We start from the raw sequence: 19,192 nt of genomic DNA, 5'->3' as shown, positions 1-19,192 counted from the left end.
TAAGTGTACAGTGAGTCCCAGAGACTTTCAAACATAATTTAATAATTATTTGTCGAAATTTCAGATATGGTTACCAAATGTCTAGTCCTGTTCATTACTTAAGAGGCTTGAAACACCTTTGTTTCTCCTAATTATCTTTCAATAAACTAAGCTTTTAAAAAAGAACTTGTGACCTTCTAATAAGGGGAGAAAGCCTTTAACTTACCCGCTTGCAAGTAGGATGGTATAGTAATTACGTCCACAATTTCGTGTAACATATATAAGGCCACCTCGGAGGGCAGCTGGAAGTAGGGGTGAGAGTGGGTAACATCCCGACCATTTTTATCTCATTTTTCCCTCCTCTGCGGCTTGATATTTTTATGAGCTACTTCAGGCCCCGGTATTCAGTTAGCAAACGAGTCACTGAACTACAGAACTTCTCCAAAGATGTTATTCTATTTTCCCCTCAGATTCTCGAAATTCACTCCCCCCAACCACCCGCCCCGGATACCACCAGAGACTGGTTGACTGAAAAACATATCCATGCACAACTGATTTGAATATATTTTTTAAACGACTTGCCTTTATGTTTTTATCGCCCTGCGTTCTAAACCTCTGTTCTCTGACGTCTAAGCTACTTTCAGTCCAATAGCGGGGCTGAATTTCTTCACTCTTCAGCAGGTCAGGAAACAACTTGGGGGAAAAAAACACGAACGTTTGTAAAAGTACAGGGAAAAGGGGGACGACTACAACTCCCAGAATGCAGCTCCGGGGTCTCGCGGGCTCTGCAATGACCGGACCTGGTTTCGCGAGTATCCTCTCGTCCAATTGGTCCGCCTTCTCGTCAGTAAGGGCGGAGAGGGGAGGGCGCCGGAAGGAACATTTCCCGCCACCGCGAGACGCCGCGAGGAAAACCCGGAAAAGAAGCAGCTCTCGATTGGATGCTCGCTGTTGTAGCGTAAGAAAATCAGCCAATCGGAATGTACATACGCTCCACGATACCCCGCCCCCTCCTTGAGGTTACTTTTCTTGGCGGGAAAAGTTGGGACGTTTTCGCGCCGGGGCTTGTCAGCCAAAGGGCCTCAGCGCAGAAATCCCTGGGCGGCGAGCATGGCGGGGACCGTGGTGCTGGACGATGTGGAGCTGCGAGAGGCGCAGAGAGACTACCTGGACTTCCTGGACGACGAGGTGAGAGAGGCGCCGAGTCACGAAATTAGGGCGCTCGGAAGCCCAGGGGCCGCGCAGGAGCTGAGGAAGGCCGCGGAGACACTAGGGGCCAAGGGGACCGCGGGCCTCCAGGCTGCGGCAGCTGGGCGGCTGCTCGGGACCTTCCACCCCGATCTGGTAGCTTTCCTGGCGACGGAGTGGTTAAGAGCGATCCTGTAATTTTTCTCTTGAGTACAAATGGTGGCTAAGTCTCGCAAAAGTCAACAGGTTTTCTCCAAGTGCAAACCAAATGTAAAGCCTACGTTGACCTTTTAGAGATCGTTCCCACTTTTCCCTGCTCTCTTAATTTGGGGGGAGAGTGGGGACAGGACCGCGGGAAATCGGTAGTGACCCGCCCCGTTATAGGGTCCCCATGCTTTAATGACTGACTTCCTACCCGGAGGAAAAGACTTTCTAATTTGGCCTCATTCTTTTTCCATACCTGATGGGAAGCGGAGAAAGAGGGTTGGTAACGCAAATAAAGGGGATTTTATAGACTTCCCTGGTGGCTTAGACGGTAAAAGCGTCTGCCTACAATGCGGGAGGCCTGGGTTCGATCCCTGGATCGGGAATATCCCCTGGAGAAGGAAATGGTAACCCACTCCAGTACTCTTGCCTGGAAAATCTCATGGACAGAGAAGCCTGGTAGGCTACAGTCCATGGGGTCCCAAAGAGTGGGACACGACTGAGTGACTTCACTTTCACTATAGGCAATTTAGGATTGACAGCCATGGAATATTGGTAAAGCATCTTGAAGGATTGATAGTGCTGTTTGTAAATGTAACTAAGGCTCCCAACTCCTAGGTCCCTTATATGAGAACTCTTTATATTATACAGATAATAGGGAAGTAAAATATTTTATTTTCACACAAGATTCTGCAACAGAAGTTGCAGATATATTACTGCAACTAAGTTATAGTTAGTTACTTTGATATATTAAAAGTCCCTTTAATTTACATTTTGACAAGTTTTTTACTTGTCTTTTTAGACTTCTTATGAGCTTGTTTTAATTCCCCATTAAAAGTTGAGAAGTGACTGCATACAGAAGAGCTGTTGGTGATAATAGGAATAATAACCTTGAGGAAGTTGTTATAATTTATACACTGGCTTTTTAGGGTGTATTTGGAATCCGAAGCTAATGAGTGAAAATGTGGGTGAAGTGGGGGCTCAGGTCTGCTGCAGGGATGGATATATTTATCTTGCTGTGAGAGCTGCCTCTCTTTAAAAACATCCAGTGTTTTAATTTGTGAGCTGCTGTAGCATGTGGTGGTTATTTTGCAGGAAGACCAGGGAATTTATCAGAGCAAAGTTCGGGAGCTGATTAGTGATAACCAGTACCGGTTGATTGTCAACGTGAATGACCTGCGTAGGAAAAACGAGAAGAGGGCTAACCGGTGAGTTTCCAAGAGCACATCCCTAGTCCTGAGTGAGAATGGCTCCTCTCTCTTCCCCAGGTTGGAGCAAGCTTCCCAGGGGAGGACCTGGATGAAATATATTTGACCAGGAAGCCCTTAGTACGTCACCCTCACCTGCTTCTATGTTTTTTACTTCTTCGCAAACTAGGTGGTGGGCATTTTCCTCTCCTTCCATGTTTAACTGAGTATCATTTCCCCATCACTGAGTTAAAATTGGCCTGCAGCTCTGATGTATTTTACTGGGCCTTGTAGGATGGCAGGAGAAAGTAGAATCTAGATTTTCACTCCTAAGCTTTGATCAAGTAAGAATGTCCACTTCTGTTTTGTGGGTCAAGTTTTTTGAGTTCTGCTGTCTCTGCCTGATGGTTCTCTGCAGCCTCCTGAGCAATGCCTTTGAGGAGCTGGTTGCCTTCCAGCGGGCCCTGAAGGATTTCGTGGCCTCCATTGATGCTACGTATGCCAAGCAGTACGAGGAGTTCTACATAGGCTTGGAGGGCAGCTTCGGCTCCAAGCACGTCTCTCCTCGGACCCTTACCTCCTGCTTCCTGAGCTGTGTTGTCTGTGTGGAGGGCATTGTTACTAAATGTAAGTGGGCTACAGTTGGAGACCCGCGGAAGGGAGGTAGGGTAGACTTGGGGGTATGGAAGGCAGGAGAGGCGGAATAGAGTTGGGGAGCTTATGGCTTCAAAAAGGTAGAGCACTGAAATTACCGGGTGAAACTTGAAGGAACTCAAGTGTTGCACAGTAACTAGGGGAGCTTTGAGTGACCACCTGTGCCAGCGGAATGGTGAATCTGCTGAGAATGGAGGAGTCTTGGCTCTTGGCAGTCTCCTCATTCTGACCCTGAATTCCTCCTTCTGCTTGGTCGGGATCAGCAGTACTTTAAGGTTTTACATGGATATGGTATTATTCTATGTGTAAATATAAAAATGAATTAACGACAGCTAGTATTGGGATAACCTGACTAGTTGGAAGAACATAATTTGGAGTCATCATGGACTTGCCTGGGTCAGATCCCCTTCTCACTGCTTAGTTGGGTGACTTTCTATTCCTAGGCTCTCTAGTTCGTCCCAAAGTCGTCCGCAGTGTCCACTACTGTCCTGCTACCAAGAAGACCATAGAGCGACGTTATTCTGATCTCACCACCCTGGTGGCCTTTCCTTCCAGCTCTGTCTATCCCACCAAGGTGAGGGGAATCAATTAGTTGGACCTCTTCAGAGGTTGGGTTCAAAGTTGTTTTTTAATGCAAGTAATTAGGTAATATGTAAAGTCTTCCTCTAAATGTGACTAGGGTGAAAAGTAAGGATTCATTTGAAAGAAGATTGCTAGCCATAGTTTAATATGAAAACGCCACAATTTTTTTTAAGGAAAATATTCTCTTAGGAAATTTGGAAAACTAGGGAAGAGTTGAAGGAAGCAAAAAGGTCACCTAATGTACATTTATCTTTTAGCAAAGTTAAAGTATCATGATTTCATAATCTACTTAGAGTAATATGGAAAAATACTTAATGCAGTCATGTTACTCTGAAATCTTTGCAAATATTTTACTCTGGGTTTGAGAGAACGTTGGCGTAGAACGTGATTTTAGTCTTGGTGTTCAAATTCATTTGACTTGAGGATGGTGTAAGGCCTTCTTACTGAATGAGACAAGAGAAGATGATTAATATTGATTATTTGATGTCTGAACTCATTCTGTCCCTGCCATCAGATTTTTTTTTCCCAAGTAATGTTTTTATTGCCAGTACATGCACAACAGTAAGTAAAGAACTATAAATATGCAATGTAATTAACAGTAGAAAACAAAATTGATACAGGTGAAGGAGGGGGATATAAAGAAATGATTTTTCTGCTGTTAGAACAAAAAGGTAAAAGCCAATGCTAATTATCCAGTCAGTACTCTTATCTTAAATTCTTTACCTCCATTTCTAGTTTTTCAATTAAACAAGGAATGTACAGATAACTGTAAGAGTAGCAAATTGCTTCCCAGTAGCCGTTTCCCTTTCCAGTCAAATTCATTTTATGTTCGAATTGACAAAAAAAAAAGTCAAGATGAGAAATCATTAATATCCTGGTTCCAAATTATCTTACTTGCATCTCACGAAAACTGGCAATTTTTAAAAGTTCCTGCCATCTAATGTTAATTTAGAGCAACTGTATCCGAAGGATTGTCAGGCACTGAGGAGAACACAGATCTAAAGAAGACTCAGTCCTTGTCTTCAGTTTTATCACCTGGTGGAGGAATCAACATATAAGCAAGGTTTGCTGCTGCTAAGTCACTTCAGTCGTGTCCGACTCTGTGCAACCCCATGGACGGCAGCCTACCAGGCTCCTTCGTGCCTGGGATTCTCCAGGCAAGAACACTGGAGTGGGTTGCCATTTCCTTCTTTAAGGCATGAAAAGTGAAAGTGAAGTCGCTCAGTCGTGTCTGACTCTTCACGACCCCATGGACTGCAGCCTACCAGGCTCCTCTGTCCATGGGATTTTCCAGGCAAGAGTACTGGAGTGGGTTGCCATTGCCTTCTCCAAGCAAGGTTTAGTTTCTTAGAATTGTAACTGAGTTGTACTTGAGAGCCATTTAGCCTGTTTCCTGGTGAAATGTGAAGGTCGGAGAGGTGGAATGACTTGTTTATGTTCCAGTAACTGATGGCCCCAAGGACTAGGACCCTGTCTTTTTACTCTCGGGCCACTTGCATTTTCTGAGGCACCCAGCTTTCTTTTTCATTAGGATCCCTACTTTCTAGAATTTATTCTCCTGGAATTATTCAGGGGGTACTCTCCCGATTGCTGTGGCCAAACTTCTTAGCTCAGGACCTGAAATATACCAGACCAGGTGTTCTGGCGACCGTCTAGCATGGTTCTTAAGAGCATGGGCTTTGGCGATCACCGTGGGGAACTTCTTTAACCTCTCCCAGCTTCAGTTTCCTTATTTTTGTAAAATGTGAAAAAGGCCTGCTTTGGGAACTGAGTTGTGGTGATGATCCTACGAGATAATTTTATGAAGTTACACCACAGTGCCTTGCACATAGTAGGCACTCCGTAAGTGATAGCTGTTGTGTTTTTAGAAAATTTAAATGGCAAGGAAGTAAAACTTCAAAATGTTTTTTTTATTCAAGTTTAATATACAGAACCCTAGAGAAGGTAATGGCAACGCACTCCAGTATTCTTGCCTGGAGAATCCCGTGGACAGAGGAGTCTGGTGGTCTACAGTCCAGGGGGTCGCAGAGTCGGACATGACTGAGCACAGCAGACACACACACACACAATGTACAGAAAAGTTTACATTGCGTGTACAGCTCAGTGAAATTTCACAAGATGAATATACTATAAAATCAACATCCAAATCAGGAAGCAGCACCTTACTAGTGCTCAGAAGTCCCTCCTGAGGCCGCTCTGCCCTCGAGATCCTGACATCTACAGCAGTTACGAGTAGTTTTCTCTGTTTTTATGTTTAAATGCTTGTCTGTGTCAGGCTTCTTTTGTTCAGTGTATGTTTTTGAGATTCATCCATGTGTATAGGTGCACTCCATACACTCATTGCCGCGTCGTGTTCACTTATGTGGATGTACCACACTTATTTAACCATCTTGTTGATGGCGTTTGAATTTTTCCTAGTTTTGGGCTATTACAAGTAGTACTTGTAATGTATGTGGCTTTGGGTGAACATTTGTGTTCGGTATTAACCTAGGAGTGGAAATACCGAGTCCTAGCACAGAGGAAGTGAGTATCTTATATGTACGTGTTAATATAACCGTGGTCCCTCTGGCTGTAGATCACCCCTTCCATTTGATGGTTTGTTACTAGGACAGGATTGTGAAGAACTGGAGAAGACACTTGGGGCATTATGTTCCTAGATACTAATCTTGTGAGGGTATCTCTGAATTATATTTGTTTCCTATAACAAAACGAGTGTGTGGTGTTTCTAAGACAGGGCTGAGGTGACCGCTGCTCCGTGTGCCTTTTTCAGGATGAGGAAAACAATCCCCTTGAGACAGAATACGGCCTTTCTGTCTACAAGGACCACCAGACCATCACCATCCAGGAAATGCCGGAGAAGGCTCCCGCCGGCCAGCTTCCCCGCTCCGTGGACGTCATCCTGGATGACGACTTGGTGGACAGAGTGAAGCCCGGTGACCGGGTGCAGGTGGTGGGGACCTACCGCTGCCTTCCGGGAAAGAAGGGAGGCTACACCTCGGGCACCTTCAGGTACATGGTCCGTCCTGAGGTGTCCGGAACGCAGCTGGCAGAGTGCATTCTGGTGGCAATCTTTCTCCAGGTTGCCATCGTCGAGAGTTCCATTAGATGGACAGAACACTGCCTGCCTGCAAGATGAACTGTCTTTTGCTAAGAGTGGAAATTACTGGTCTCATGGTTATAGCCTCCTGGCTTGCTGGGGGTTTCTCGTGTGTTCCCACCTCCCTCCAGGACACTCATTTCTGTAGGTCAGCAGGGGGTAAATTGACAAGGTGAGGCGCCATGAGCAGATTTGTGTCATGCGTGCCAGGTCACTTCAGTCGTGTCCAACTGTTTGCGACCCTTTGGACTGTAGCCCACCAGGCTTGTCCATTCATGGGATTCTTCAGGCAAGAATACTGGAGTGGGTTGCCATTTCCTTCTCCGGGGGATCTTCCCAACGCAGGGATTGAACCCACATCTCTTATGTCTCTTGCATTAGCAGGCGGGTTCTTTACCACTAGTGTAGCTGAAGAGAATCAGTGGTTGAATTCAGAACAGCTTTTCTTTTCTTTTTTTCTTCCTTACTCCCTCTTTGTACTCTTCCTCCCTTCTACTTCCTTCCTTTCTTGATTTGCCATCCTAGGTTAGGAGCCTAAGAAGGTTTTGGTGTTAGCAACTGAAAATAGCCTCATGCTTTCCTCTGTGTCCCAGGACTGTCTTGATTGCCTGTAACGTGAAACAGATGAGCAAGGATGTTCAGCCTTCCTTCTCCGCTGAGGACATAGCCAAGATCAAGAAGTTCAGTAAAACCCGCTCCAAGGTCTGGCATCCTCTGGGGATCTGAGGGTGGGGATAAATTTGTTAGGGTCATATTTGGGCATGGCCATCTTTGTCTTGGATCAGGAGGAAGGTCAAGGTTTTTTCTCTGAAGTATTTGGTGCCAGCTTCTAGTTTTGAGTCAGTAAGCAAAAGGGTGTTTTTCTTTAATATTTCTGTTGTGTTCCCTGTTAAGTGAACCTAATATAAATATTAGAATAGGAGTTAGAATATTAGTGTACAAAGTCTATATGGGATATATCAGTGATACATTGATTGCTATTTAAATTTGAAATATGTTATTTTTGTTTTAGTTCTCTTATTTTTCTTTAAAAAATTTCTATCTTTAAAGACAGAATGCCCATATTTAGAACTGAACAGGTGGATGTATGACAAAGGTTACTGCTGAAGCACAGTACACAGTCTTATTAAACCCAAAATGTTTTGGGCCTGGAAACACTTTTTGTTTTCCTTAAAAATTAAAGCTCCAAGCAGGAGTTGGAATCCAGGCTTTCTCTGTGTCTATTTTGATAATGCTCTGATCAGTGTGAAAGTCTTAGAGAAGAAGCTTTTACCATTAGAAACAGAATATTTCTTCAAGCATCATCTGTGGCCTGAAGTATGAAGCCAGTTCATCCAGCCCCAGGGCGTTTCCTCAGGCTTTTTACTCCGTGGTTGTCCCTCCTCTAGGATATCTTTGACCAGCTGGCCAGGTCACTGGCGCCCAGCATCCACGGGCACGACTATGTCAAGAAGGCGATCCTCTGCTTGCTGCTGGGAGGGGTGGAGCGAGACCTCGAGAACGGCAGCCACATCCGTGGGGACATCAATATCCTTCTCATAGGTACGGTGTGGGGACTTGTGTAGCTGCCTGGTCTTCCCCTGTGGGGTGTGGTTGCAGGAATCTGGCATCTGTCAATGTGTGTGTCTGTACCTAGCTGTGTTTCAGTTCCCTCAAAGGGCAGAAGTCTAAAGTGAATTTTTAAAGTTATATCTTTATTATTTCTGGGTTTTCTGATTTTTAATGTCTATTCTTCCAGGAATGGTAAAGGGAAATTGAAAAAAAAATTACACAAACAACCCGTTACTATATATTTTTGTTGTGTCAAGATCTGTGCTAGAAAAGCAGCACCGGCTGGGGGCGCTGGGGGTGGGGGTGGGGGGTTCCGAGAGTCACCGCGGCCCCGTCCCGTTGCAGGAGACCCATCGGTCGCCAAGTCCCAGCTGCTGCGATATGTGCTCTGCACAGCACCGCGGGCCATCCCCACCACCGGCCGGGGCTCCTCCGGTGTGGGTCTCACGGCCGCTGTCACCACAGACCAGGAAACAGGTGAGGGTGGGAGGGTCCTTAGCAGAGGTCCGGCAGTGAGGTGCGCATAGATGGTTTGAGCTTGCTCCGGGCCCTGGCTGGTGTTGGGAAGATACACTTGAGAGGTTAGAGCAGGCCTGCTGGAGGGGCCTGGCAACAGTGAGTAAATGATGTAAATGGTTTGGGTGGCCGTCTAGTGACAAGAATGTCTCCTGGAAGGTTGTCAGAGAGAGTTCTGAAGGAGAAAGCTTCTGACATTTGAAGAGAGATAGAAATGAAGATTGTTACTACTTTATACATTAGAGGAAGGGTTTTGAAGGCCAGTGAAAAGAGAACAGAGATCTAGTTGGGAAATGGCTTGAAGGTGAGGCTCAAAGAGGAAATCTGTGAAGGAGGGCTGTTGGAGGCTGGCTGCTTAGGTATCAAAGTGGGACAAGTAGTACTGTCCAGATCGGAGCTTGAACAGATGACCCCAGGGTCTGCTCCGAGTCTTAGAAGCTGACACCTCTTCATTCCACTCTCCCACTCATGTGATGGTGCAAGATGCTTAGAAAGTAGATTGACATCTCCCCCCTGTCCCCCCACAACCTGGATGGTAGTGTGTGTGTTTCCCTCCCCACCTCCCAGGTGAGCGCCGTCTGGAGGCGGGGGCCATGGTCCTGGCTGACCGAGGTGTGGTTTGCATCGATGAGTTTGACAAGATGTCTGACATGGACCGCACGGCCATTCACGAGGTGATGGAGCAGGGCCGAGTCACCATCGCCAAGGCCGGCATCCACGCCCGCCTCAACGCCCGCTGCAGTGTTTTGGCAGCTGCCAACCCCGTCTACGGCAGGGTGAGTGGAGTCAGGCACTCAACTGTTGTCCTCACCTTCATTTGGTTTTGCCGAGTAATTTGGGCTGTGGAGTTTATTCCAGGTGACCCAGACCACAGACTACAGTAAGTTCGTCATCTTGTTACTGCCCTTGGTTTAGGACAGTGGTTCCTCACCCATTCATCCACATCAGAATCCCCTGGAAAGTTACTTAAAGCACATTTTTAAAAATACAAGGAAGAAAACCAAAGTGACCTGCAGCGTCACAACCCAGGTAGCTGATATTGACATTGAAATGAGAGTACTGTACGCAGGTGGTGGAAGGGTTTATGAACAGAGCAGAGAGATATAATAAGGAGATTAATAGCCTGCCTTCTCTCTCCTATTCATTTCCCAAGAGAAAACTACTGACAGCTCTTGAGTGCTTCAGGAAACCAAAACTTTAGCATGTGCCAGTAAATATATTATCTCCTTGTTAAGAATTAATTTTCTTGTCTTTGTTTCTTGGTATGACTATGATGTGCTTAGGTGTAATCTTTTATATTTATGCAGCTTGGGGTTTGCTTAGTTTAGGGGGGTTTGTTTTTTTTTTTTAAATCAACAGTCTATTCCATTGTATGGACTTATGATTTATTTAGCCAGTCTCCACGTGATAGACATTTGGTATTTTCCTTTTCCTGCCTGCTATTATGACTGAAGCTGCAGTGAATACCCCTTAATGTGCATTATGTTAAACATTCAGGGATGAATACTTGGCAATAGGATTACTGGATTAACAGTTACATGCATTTTTATGGCAGAGATTACCAACTTGCCCCCTTTAAAGACTGTACCATTGTTATACTGTTAACTAATATTTACAGACGCTTTACATTTATTATCTTCTTTCATTCACTAACTGTGTGAGGGAGGGAGGTATTATCTTCATTTTACAGATGAGAAAATGAAAGCACAAAAGACTTAAGTCACAAACTAGAAAATGACAGAGAGGGTTTCAACACAGAGCCCACAGTGCATGGAAACACCTGTTTTGGTGGCATATTTAAATATACAGGTGCTCAATCCTAGCCCAGAGTCTCTGAATCCAAATCTCTGGATTGGAGCTCCTGGGGGCTCTGGTTTAGGAAGGCTCCATAGGTTGGTTCTAATGGGTTAGTGTGGGTTGAGAACCGTACGATATTTAGATTAATGGTAACATGTGATATGTCATTCTGAAGGTTTATTTGGCAAATGTAGGGAGAAAATGGCAGGTCCTGAAATGTGAATGCAATCAGAATCGTTAATGTTACCTGTGAGGTTTTCAGGCCTCTGACTGTGGGGAGCCATCAGCTGGTAGGCCTAGAGTTGAAGGATAAGAGCATAGGCGTTCTTGAATCCCAGGAAAACCTCCTTGGCTCCTTAAGGTACTGTGGCTTATAGATTATCACCCATTTTTGTTGAGACTTTACCCAGTACCTTCCGAGTAAAGAGGCCCAAGGTTTCAGGTGTTTCTGGCTTAGCCAGCTTATCTGTCTTCATCACAGGTAGAAAGAGGGACTCATCTTCCAGAGCTGATCTGCCTGGGAGTGAGCACAGAGTAGAGCTTGAGAAGGAGGAGGCTGGCTCTGAGACCCACACTCGGCCTGTTAGAGGCACTGGAGCTGGGAGGCTGGGGCTCTGTTCAAAGAGCGTAGATGAGGAAAGGGCTGCACACAGAGGAGATGAATTCCGTTTCCTAGTAGCTTTGAAATGCTTCTTCACAGCTTGTTTGGTTTGTATTCTGAGGGTCTGGCCTGTTCTCACTCCCATGACTGATCTGGCCTCCTTGTTCTTTCTTGTGATCGACGTTGTCTCCCTGCTCCTTTTCTCCGTGTTCCCCGCTACAGTATGATCAGTACAAGACCCCCATGGAGAACATCGGGCTGCAGGACTCGCTGCTGTCCCGATTTGACCTCCTCTTCATCATGCTGGACCAGATGGATCCCGAGCAGGACCGGGAGATCTCAGACCACGTCCTCCGAATGCACCGCTACAGGGCACCCGGAGAGCAGGATGGAGACGGTGAGGCGGGGGGAGAGACGGACTGATGTGGGGGGCGCCCAGACACAGGCCGCGCCCAGGCCCAGCCCGGGGCGGTGGGTGTGGCGGCATCTGGGGTGATGTGAAGGCGCCCTCGCCTCCCTGGTTCCTACAGTGTGTCTCTTGTCCATTTTGGGGTCTGGGAGCACCTCAGAGCATCTCCTGTGGACCAAGTGGTTCTGCTTCCTTATTTGTGGGGCCCATGTGTCTGCTTCCTTCTGGATCCTTACTTTGTGAGTCTCACCTGTCTTTAGAAGAAGCGATTTTTCTCTGGGTTCAGCTCTTTCTTACTCCATTCTCCCAACTTGGGCTTCTCAGCTATGCCTCTAGGCAGCGCTGTGGATATCCTGGCCACGGATGATCCCAACTTCAGCCCAGATGACCAGCAGGACACCCAGATCTACGAGAAGCATGACAGCCTTCTGCACGGGGTCAAGAAGAAGAAGTAAGCATTCTCCACACCTCCTCCTGGAGGGAACCTGAGATCTGTGTCACGTTAGAGCTGCCCAAGCCAAGGTCATGCTTGGAGTCATCATCATGGGGATCTGTTTTCTTTTCCGGATTGGCAGAATTTTTCATGGTCACTTGCCTTGTGAATGTTTGTGGGTGATCAAACTTAGGTTCTGGTCTCTTCCTAAAATGGAAGGCTTTGACGACCCGCCTAACCGGTGGTGGGTGTGTCTTGTTACCCATGTAAGTGAAGCGTTGCACAAGTCACATGGCCCTTGGAGTGCATGTTGGAGGGGCTGGTAGATCACAAACACTGGAAAGTCTGCAGGCAGATCTGGATAAAGGAGACTTGTGCTCAAGCGCCCAGAGCCTGACAGGTGTGCTCAGTTGCTTAAGTTGTGTCCGACTCCTTGTGACCCCGTGGTCCATGGCCCAGCAGGCTCTGTCCATAAACTTCTCCAGGCAAGAATACTGGAGTGGGTAGCCATGGCATGCCTCTGTTTGGCCATGGTGCAGTAGGAAACACTGTGTAATCTTGAAACACACTGGTTTAAGAATGTAGAATTTGGAGTCAGAAAAGGAATTTTGAGTCCACTTAAAATTCTCTGAGCCATATTTTTCCCACTGATAAAGCAGGACAGATAACACCTAAACTACCTATGTCACAAGTAATACCTAAGTAATACTGTAGAATTAAATAAAACCCATGAGAGGGTTTTGGACACGTCCTGTATAACAGGGGTTTCTGGCACTGGGTTCCAGGCCATGTGTGCCCTGTCACGTGACCCTGACTTCCCCGAGGAGGGGCACGGCCAGGACCCCAGGCAGGTGCCCGGGCTGCGGCAGGGGACTGACAGTCACCGTGTGTGTGGGTCCAGGGAGAAGATGGTGAGTGCGGCGTTCATGCGGAAGTACATCCACGTGGCCAAAATCATCAAGCCGGCGCTGACGCAGGAGTCAGCCGCCTACATCGCGGAGGAGTACTCACGCTTGCGCAGTCAGGACAGCATGAGCTCGGACACCGCCAGGGTGAGCCCGCCCTCGGGGACAGTGACCCGGAGAGAGGGGGCCGGAGCCCCTCAGGACGAGGCCGGGGAGGGAGTGCCCGCGCCCGCAGGAGCACGGGAGTCATTTTAGTGCCGTGATTCCTTCCCTTTTCCTCTCTGGCCTGAAGGGCTTCCTGTTACCCGGTTGCTCGTCATCTGGGCCTCAGTGGGTTCTCCCAGCTTTAGAAAGATTGTCGTCAGATAACCCCTCTCATAACCCCTTCCCCCCGACATGTGGGTGTGACTCTGGACAAAGTATTTGAAACTCTTGAGTCCCCTCTTCCTCATCTCTAAAGCTGCTCCAGGTTATTAATGACTGACACTGAACATAAAAGCGGGGTCCTGGCCTGTGGCGGGCCCTGTGGCGAAGGTTCTTCCCCACTGTCCTCACTCCAGCCGGGAGACACCTGGTTGTCTTCTTCCCTGTTCAACTCGTCCCCTCTCCTTCAACGCTCTCTATCATGTTTCCCTGGTTACTTTTCTTTGGGAATTTTATGTAGTTTTTCTGGCTAGGTGGCTTGGACTTCCCTCCCTGTGCAGGTGGGTTTGACGGGCACGCCGCCGGGTTTCTGGAGGATGGTCCCCCCTGTTCTCTCCCCCCAGACGTCTCCAGTGACAGCCCGGACCCTGGAAACCCTGATTCGCTTGGCTACGGCCCACGCCAAGGCCCGCATGAGCAAGACCGTGGACCTGCAGGACGCAGAGGAGGCTGTGGAGCTCGTCCAGTACGCTTACTTCAAGAAGGTGAGTGTCCAGGCGCTGCGCCTGCAGCTCCTCTGAGTGGGTGGTCTGTGCTCGGGCCTCCCAGCCAGGCATGGCTGACCCCGGCATCTGGAACATTGGCAGAGAGCAGCGGCCTTTCCAGTGCCCTCCCTCTCCAGTGGTTGTCAGCCGTGGTGCATGTGAGAATCAGCTGGAAGGCTTTAAAATACTGAAGTCAGCCCCTGGAGGCCTCAAAGACTCTGGTTTCATTGATGAGCAGCATCTCAGCTGACGGCTCCTCTGTCTGCTCCTTCTTTGCCTCTTGAAGAAGCAAGTGTTACCAGAGTCTCGGCCTTCCTCTTGGCAGCTTCTTCAGGTGTACTTTACACCTGCTGCTCCTCCTGGAAGTTCCCCCACGTCTGCTGCTGTGACAGTGTGTGTCTGTCTTGTTACACAGTGGGCATGGAGGCCTCGACTCCCTTCTCCACCTTGTCCTCCCCACCCACCAGTCGGATGGATTGTAGCCCTTGGGTGTTCAACTGTGGGTCTGATGAGCTTTTTTTTGACAATCTCTTTACTTGCGTGGGAGTTGTCTTAAATACCTAATCTATAAAGAAATGGCTTGTTTTTCCACTTAAGCAATATGGGATAGACTTTTTCTCTTTCACTTCTGTATTCAGTGGACACTCCTAGAGTGCATGCTCTGAGAAGGGTGTGGCACACGGCTCCTAGCAGTTTTAAAGATGGATCACAGCCGACTCCCTGCCCCCCGTCCTGGGCTCAGGGATGAGTGAGAGGCCAGGGCATCAGACCCAGGGGGGTCACTGCTGCTGCTGGTGGTCGGGCAGGTGGGGGCTGTTCTTCATTCGGTCCCCAGTATCCATGACCCTCCCGCCCACCCACACGTGGCTTGGTCCTAGGTTCTCGAGAAGGAGAAGAAACGTAAGAAGCGAAGTGAGGATGAATCAGAGACTGAAGATGAAGTGGAGAAGAGCCAGGAGGACCAGGAGCAGAAGACGAAGAGGTTGGATGGGGCACAGAGGAAGGAGATGAAAGACTCTGGTTGGGACTGGGGAGGATGTTCGGTAGAGTTGGGGGTCGGGGGAAGGGCAAGGCTGCAGGAAGCGGTGGCCAGACCAATGCTGCAGAGGGTTGGAGGGTGGAGGTGACCCGGACAGACAGGGTCACAGCCTCTTTTGTCCTCCGTGTGAGGATTTGGCCCTCTCTCTTGCTCGAGAAGCTCTGGGAGACTGCTGGGTTCACATTTCAGAAGTCTTTCCTCCGGGTTATCATTTCAGGCCTGAGACTGAATTTCTGAGGGTGGGCGACAGGGAGAGAGCCTTGGGAAGCAGGGCCTGCTTGTGCTCTAGTCCAGGGACCTTTGGTCTCTTTGAGAAAAGGCAGCGGTTTGTACAGGCCTGGGCCCAGCATTCCATTTGGACTGTCGGTATTTTAGGAGGAGGACCCATCCCTCGGATGCCAAGGAAGGGGACTCCTATGACCCCTATGACTTCACCAACACGGAGGAGGAAATGCCTCAGGGTGAGCGAGCAGCCCCCACTGGTAAAAAGGTGGTCTGGGTCTCCTGGCTCTTTAATGCTCTGTGTTATGCATTTGCTTGTGGGTTCCCATTCAGCTCGCTGCTTGGGGCCCTGTGTCCAAGAATCCAGGAAACTTGGAGCTTTGGAAATAAGCTTTGCCTTCTGGTCTACCTCCTCGGTGCACCATGCTCTTTGCCAAGCCTGGCGCGAGCGTCCCAGATCCCGTGGGCTGGGGGGCTCCTGCCTGACCAGAGCCTTTGTTGCAGCTGCTTTGGCTGGCCCCGCGTGAGCCCCAGGGTTGCAGGCTCAGCAGGTGGAGAGGGGCCTCTGGGGTCGTGGACGTGGCTTCACCTTGTTGTCTTCTGCTCTCTGTAACCTTTTCCCCTCAAGTGCACACTCCAAAGGCGACAGACTCACAGGAGACCAAGGAGTCCCAGAAGGTGGAGTTGAGTGAATCCAGGTGAGTAGGGAAGGACCTCTTCCCTGGAGGTAGGAAACAAGCTGTTATCAACAGAGCTCAAAACTAGAGGCCCAAGGATTTCTAGAATGTTTTGTATTCTGATGGCAATTTCAAGCTTGAAAAAAGTTATGAAAATTGTGTAAAGAGCTCATATATTCTTAGAATCCCCAGTTGTTTAGGTTTTACCATTTGTATCATAAATAATTCTCTGAGAATTTAAAATCTGATATCCTTGTGCCATTAGAAAGAGAAGTCTTAAAGCAAGGCTAGAATTTGTGTCTCACTGTAACCTTGGAGTCTTCTCAGTAGGTTATGTATATACTTAAAAAATATGTATATTTTTTTCTTCTCACTGGATGGTTGTCATTTGTTTTGAGATAATCAGTTTTTACCAGTAGATATTCAGAAACAGTTTTATCTAAAAACTTTATATTTACTGGATATCAAAGGAACTCCATGGCTAACCTTAACATACACAGTGTCTTCACTGAAAAAAGTTGAAACACATCATCAAGTATTTAGGAAGAAACATTAAGATCAAGTGGAACTCCAGCCCCCAGGACAGCGAATCAACTATATCTGAAAGTACTCTCTGAATCTTGGAGGTCTCGTTTCAATGACTGCAGGTTTTCCATAGTATGAACATGTACATTCTTGTGTTTTCTAATGAGGGATGTCTGGCTTTCCTAAGACTGCTGTTTACAGTAAAACACATTCTTAACACATGTCACTGCAGTGGTGAGGATGGACCTGTGGGGTTAGTTTCTAGGAATGGATTCCCAGAGTCAGAGGAGATGCACCTCAGAATTATAACACATGTGGCTAACTTGCTTCCCAAAGATGTCATCACAGTTTGCATTTCTGCCAGCAGTGTACAGATGCCAGTTTCCCATATCCTCAGTGGCTTCTGGTTTTTAAAATGCTGTTATTTCTCTATGGGCAGGAAGCTCTGTAACCTAATCGCTTAGCTTTGAGGGTGAAGCTCAGGCGCGGAGCAGCCATCGGGCAGTCTGTGGGGTACACCGATGCTCTTGGGCTCCGGCCTCGTTGTGGCAGCTTCCTCCTCCTTCACCCTCTCTCTCCCATCCTGGGCAGGTTGAAGGCCTTCAAGGCGGCCCTCTTAGAGGTGTTCCGGGAAGCTCACGCACAATCAGTTGGCATGAGTCGCCTCACAGAATCCGTCAACCGAGACAACGAAGAGCCCTTCTCCTCCGCGGAGATCCAGGCTGCGCTGAGCAGGATGCAGGACGACAACCAGGTCATGGTCTCCGAGGGCATCGTCTTCCTCATCTGAGGGCCCTCGTCTTTCGACTGTGGGGTCCAGCCAAGAACGTTCCTTCCAATTTCCTCTTCACCCTCCCTCCAGCCCAGCCTTTGCCTTCATTCCTTGAATGTCAGTGTTGAATTGAACTGAAGTGGAGGATGAGTGACAAGCAGAGTCAGGACTCGGGGGAAGCCTGAGGACGGGTCAGGAAAACCGCCGTGGGGTCAAGAGAAGGTGGACGGGACCAAGGCGATGCATCTTCACTGCACAAGACTGGACCATCCCCACTGCCGGCCCCAAACAAGCCACACCATTTTTCACTGTAGACAGCACAACTTCTGAGTATGTTAGGGGGTCACAGCTGGTTTCTATTCATCCTTTCTGTGTTTGCTTCTGCCCCCCAGCACTTTGGTCTAGAACAGACTCCGGTGGTTCTGTGCTGATAGAGAAACTCTGAGGCAAATCCTCAGGCCTAGAAAGCTTGCTTTGCGGTAGCACCAGTTAAGACTCATGGAGTTTTGACCCAAACATCCAAGACATTAAATAAACACTCATATTTTATAGTCTCCATGTGGCCTAAATACTGTGTGATTTTTTTTGGACTCATTTCATTGTATTTTCCTCCAAAGTTCCACCCTGTGGGATGGGCTGCCTGCGTTTGCACCGCATCACCAATAGGTGGCAGCAGGCTGCCGTGCTCATTGGGGGTTAAGCTTTCTCTGGGCTGATTTCTTCCCCAAGGACATCAGCATTTATCTGTTAAAACTGCAAACCAAACCTTGCCAATTCAGGATAGCTTAGTGGCCACAGGAGGCCAGTGTGTGAACATATCTAGGAGAGTTGACCCTTTGCATGGCTTTTCTGAACAGGAATCAAAGCCCCTTCATGCAAAAATAATACCCAGTATGTCAGACCCTCAAAATTGGTGAATTCTTGTCCATTAAGAGATCCCCTTACAGGATCCTTGTGAAACCTCCTAACACCTGATGTCCAGCCCTTGGGGTTTGTTTGTTTGCACAGAAGTCTTGGAGGGTCCAGGGCAAGACTTCTATCCTCTGTATGGTTTTGGTAGCTTCTGAGGAACTTTTGAGGTTATTTAAATAAAAAGAAAAAAAAAATTGTGAGTCAACGGGAGGCCTGGGTCGCATGGATTTGAGTCTGCTCTGAGAAGAGGTGGTGTGGGTTCCCAGCTGTGAGATCTGGGAGCTGCTTCCTTCCCCTTGTTGCTGAGGGGGCCTGTCACCCTGAGGCCATGAAGCAGTGGTGGGGAGTTCAGTTTTATCTTCATGTTTTTTTCACAGATGTGAAATACCAAGTTCTGTTGGCAGAGCCCCAGAGAGTACAGTCCAGGGACTGAGCAGTGATACGAGAGGAGGACTTGGACAGAACTGCACACCGGCAGCAAGTCTCGGACTGTGCCGGGTGCAGATAGAGGACTCGATGCTCTGGAGGCCCCCAGGCTGGGGATATACATGTCTAATGTGTCAGTGAAGAGCTGAAAACCAAAATATATGCACATGAGAGCTGAAGGAACTGACGGGCCAGGAGAGTCAGGACGAGGTGGGAGCTTCTGATGTGGTGCTGTAGAAGAGCTAAGGTCTCCTCAGGGGAGCGTTTCTTGGAAGCCCGAATGCTTTGCCAGTGGGACTTTAGTCCTCTCTCCTTCACGCCTGATGAAACAGGCACGGGGTGGGAGAGTAGGTGGATAAGGTGATCTGGCACCAGCTGTAATACCACATTTAGCCATAAGAATGGAAGGTAGAAGAGTATCAGTTGTCAAATTAGATGTTACCCAAATTAAATAACCTGACTCAGGCACTCAGTGAATCTCCACATGTGTGTGTTGTTTCCCAACTTACAGCAACAGAAGAGCATTGCTGAGCATTTAAAGGAAATAATTCTCACTTCTTGCCCAGAGACCCCCTCTTCTGCTACAAGGACCTGAAGGAGGCTGCTGG

At 48.0% G+C, this 19,192-nt stretch overlaps 1 protein-coding gene across 2 annotated transcripts; it reads left to right on the top strand.

The window, feature by feature from the left end:
- The first annotated feature begins 919 nt into the window (after positions 1-919).
- On the top strand, positions 920-17,804 carry MCM3 (minichromosome maintenance complex component 3). 2 transcript variants are annotated; one of them, XM_043907714.1, is made up of 17 exons: positions 920-1,167; positions 2,467-2,579; positions 2,977-3,185; positions 3,656-3,786; positions 6,565-6,803; positions 7,485-7,593; positions 8,280-8,433; positions 8,788-8,919; positions 9,526-9,734; positions 11,579-11,753; positions 12,090-12,216; positions 13,100-13,250; positions 13,871-14,011; positions 14,890-14,993; positions 15,426-15,511; positions 15,901-15,970; positions 17,066-17,804. In XM_043907714.1, the coding sequence occupies exons 1-17, from the start codon at positions 1,090-1,092 to the stop codon at positions 17,262-17,264; spliced, it is 2,427 nt and encodes an 808-aa protein (XP_043763649.1). In that variant the 5' UTR covers positions 920-1,089; the 3' UTR covers positions 17,265-17,804. The 2 variants fall into 2 exon arrangements, with proteins under 2 accessions (XP_043763649.1, XP_043763650.1); XM_043907715.1 differs by lacking the exon at positions 2,467-2,579 and having other exon boundaries at positions 1,115-1,167.
- The last annotated feature ends 1,388 nt before the right edge of the window (positions 17,805-19,192 follow it).

The sequence above is a fragment of the Cervus elaphus genome, chromosome 7 (genome assembly GCF_910594005.1).
Source record: "Cervus elaphus chromosome 7, mCerEla1.1, whole genome shotgun sequence".
Taxonomy (NCBI): Eukaryota; Metazoa; Chordata; class Mammalia; order Artiodactyla; family Cervidae; genus Cervus; species Cervus elaphus.
Note: the sequence above shows the minus strand (reverse complement) of the source record. Positions and strands in the feature narration are given on the sequence as shown.

Coding starts and splice junctions, on each gene's coding strand:
- MCM3 (XM_043907714.1), top strand. CDS start 1,090: ATGGCGGGGACCGTGGTGCTGGACGATGTGGAGCTGCGAGAGGCGCAG. Junction 12,217..13,099: donor CACGGGGTCAAGAAGAAGAA/GTAAGCATTCTC, acceptor GTGTGGGTCCAG/GGAGAAGATGGTGAGTGCGG. Junction 15,512..15,900: donor GGAGGAGGAAATGCCTCAGG/GTGAGCGAGCAG, acceptor TTTCCCCTCAAG/TGCACACTCCAAAGGCGACA.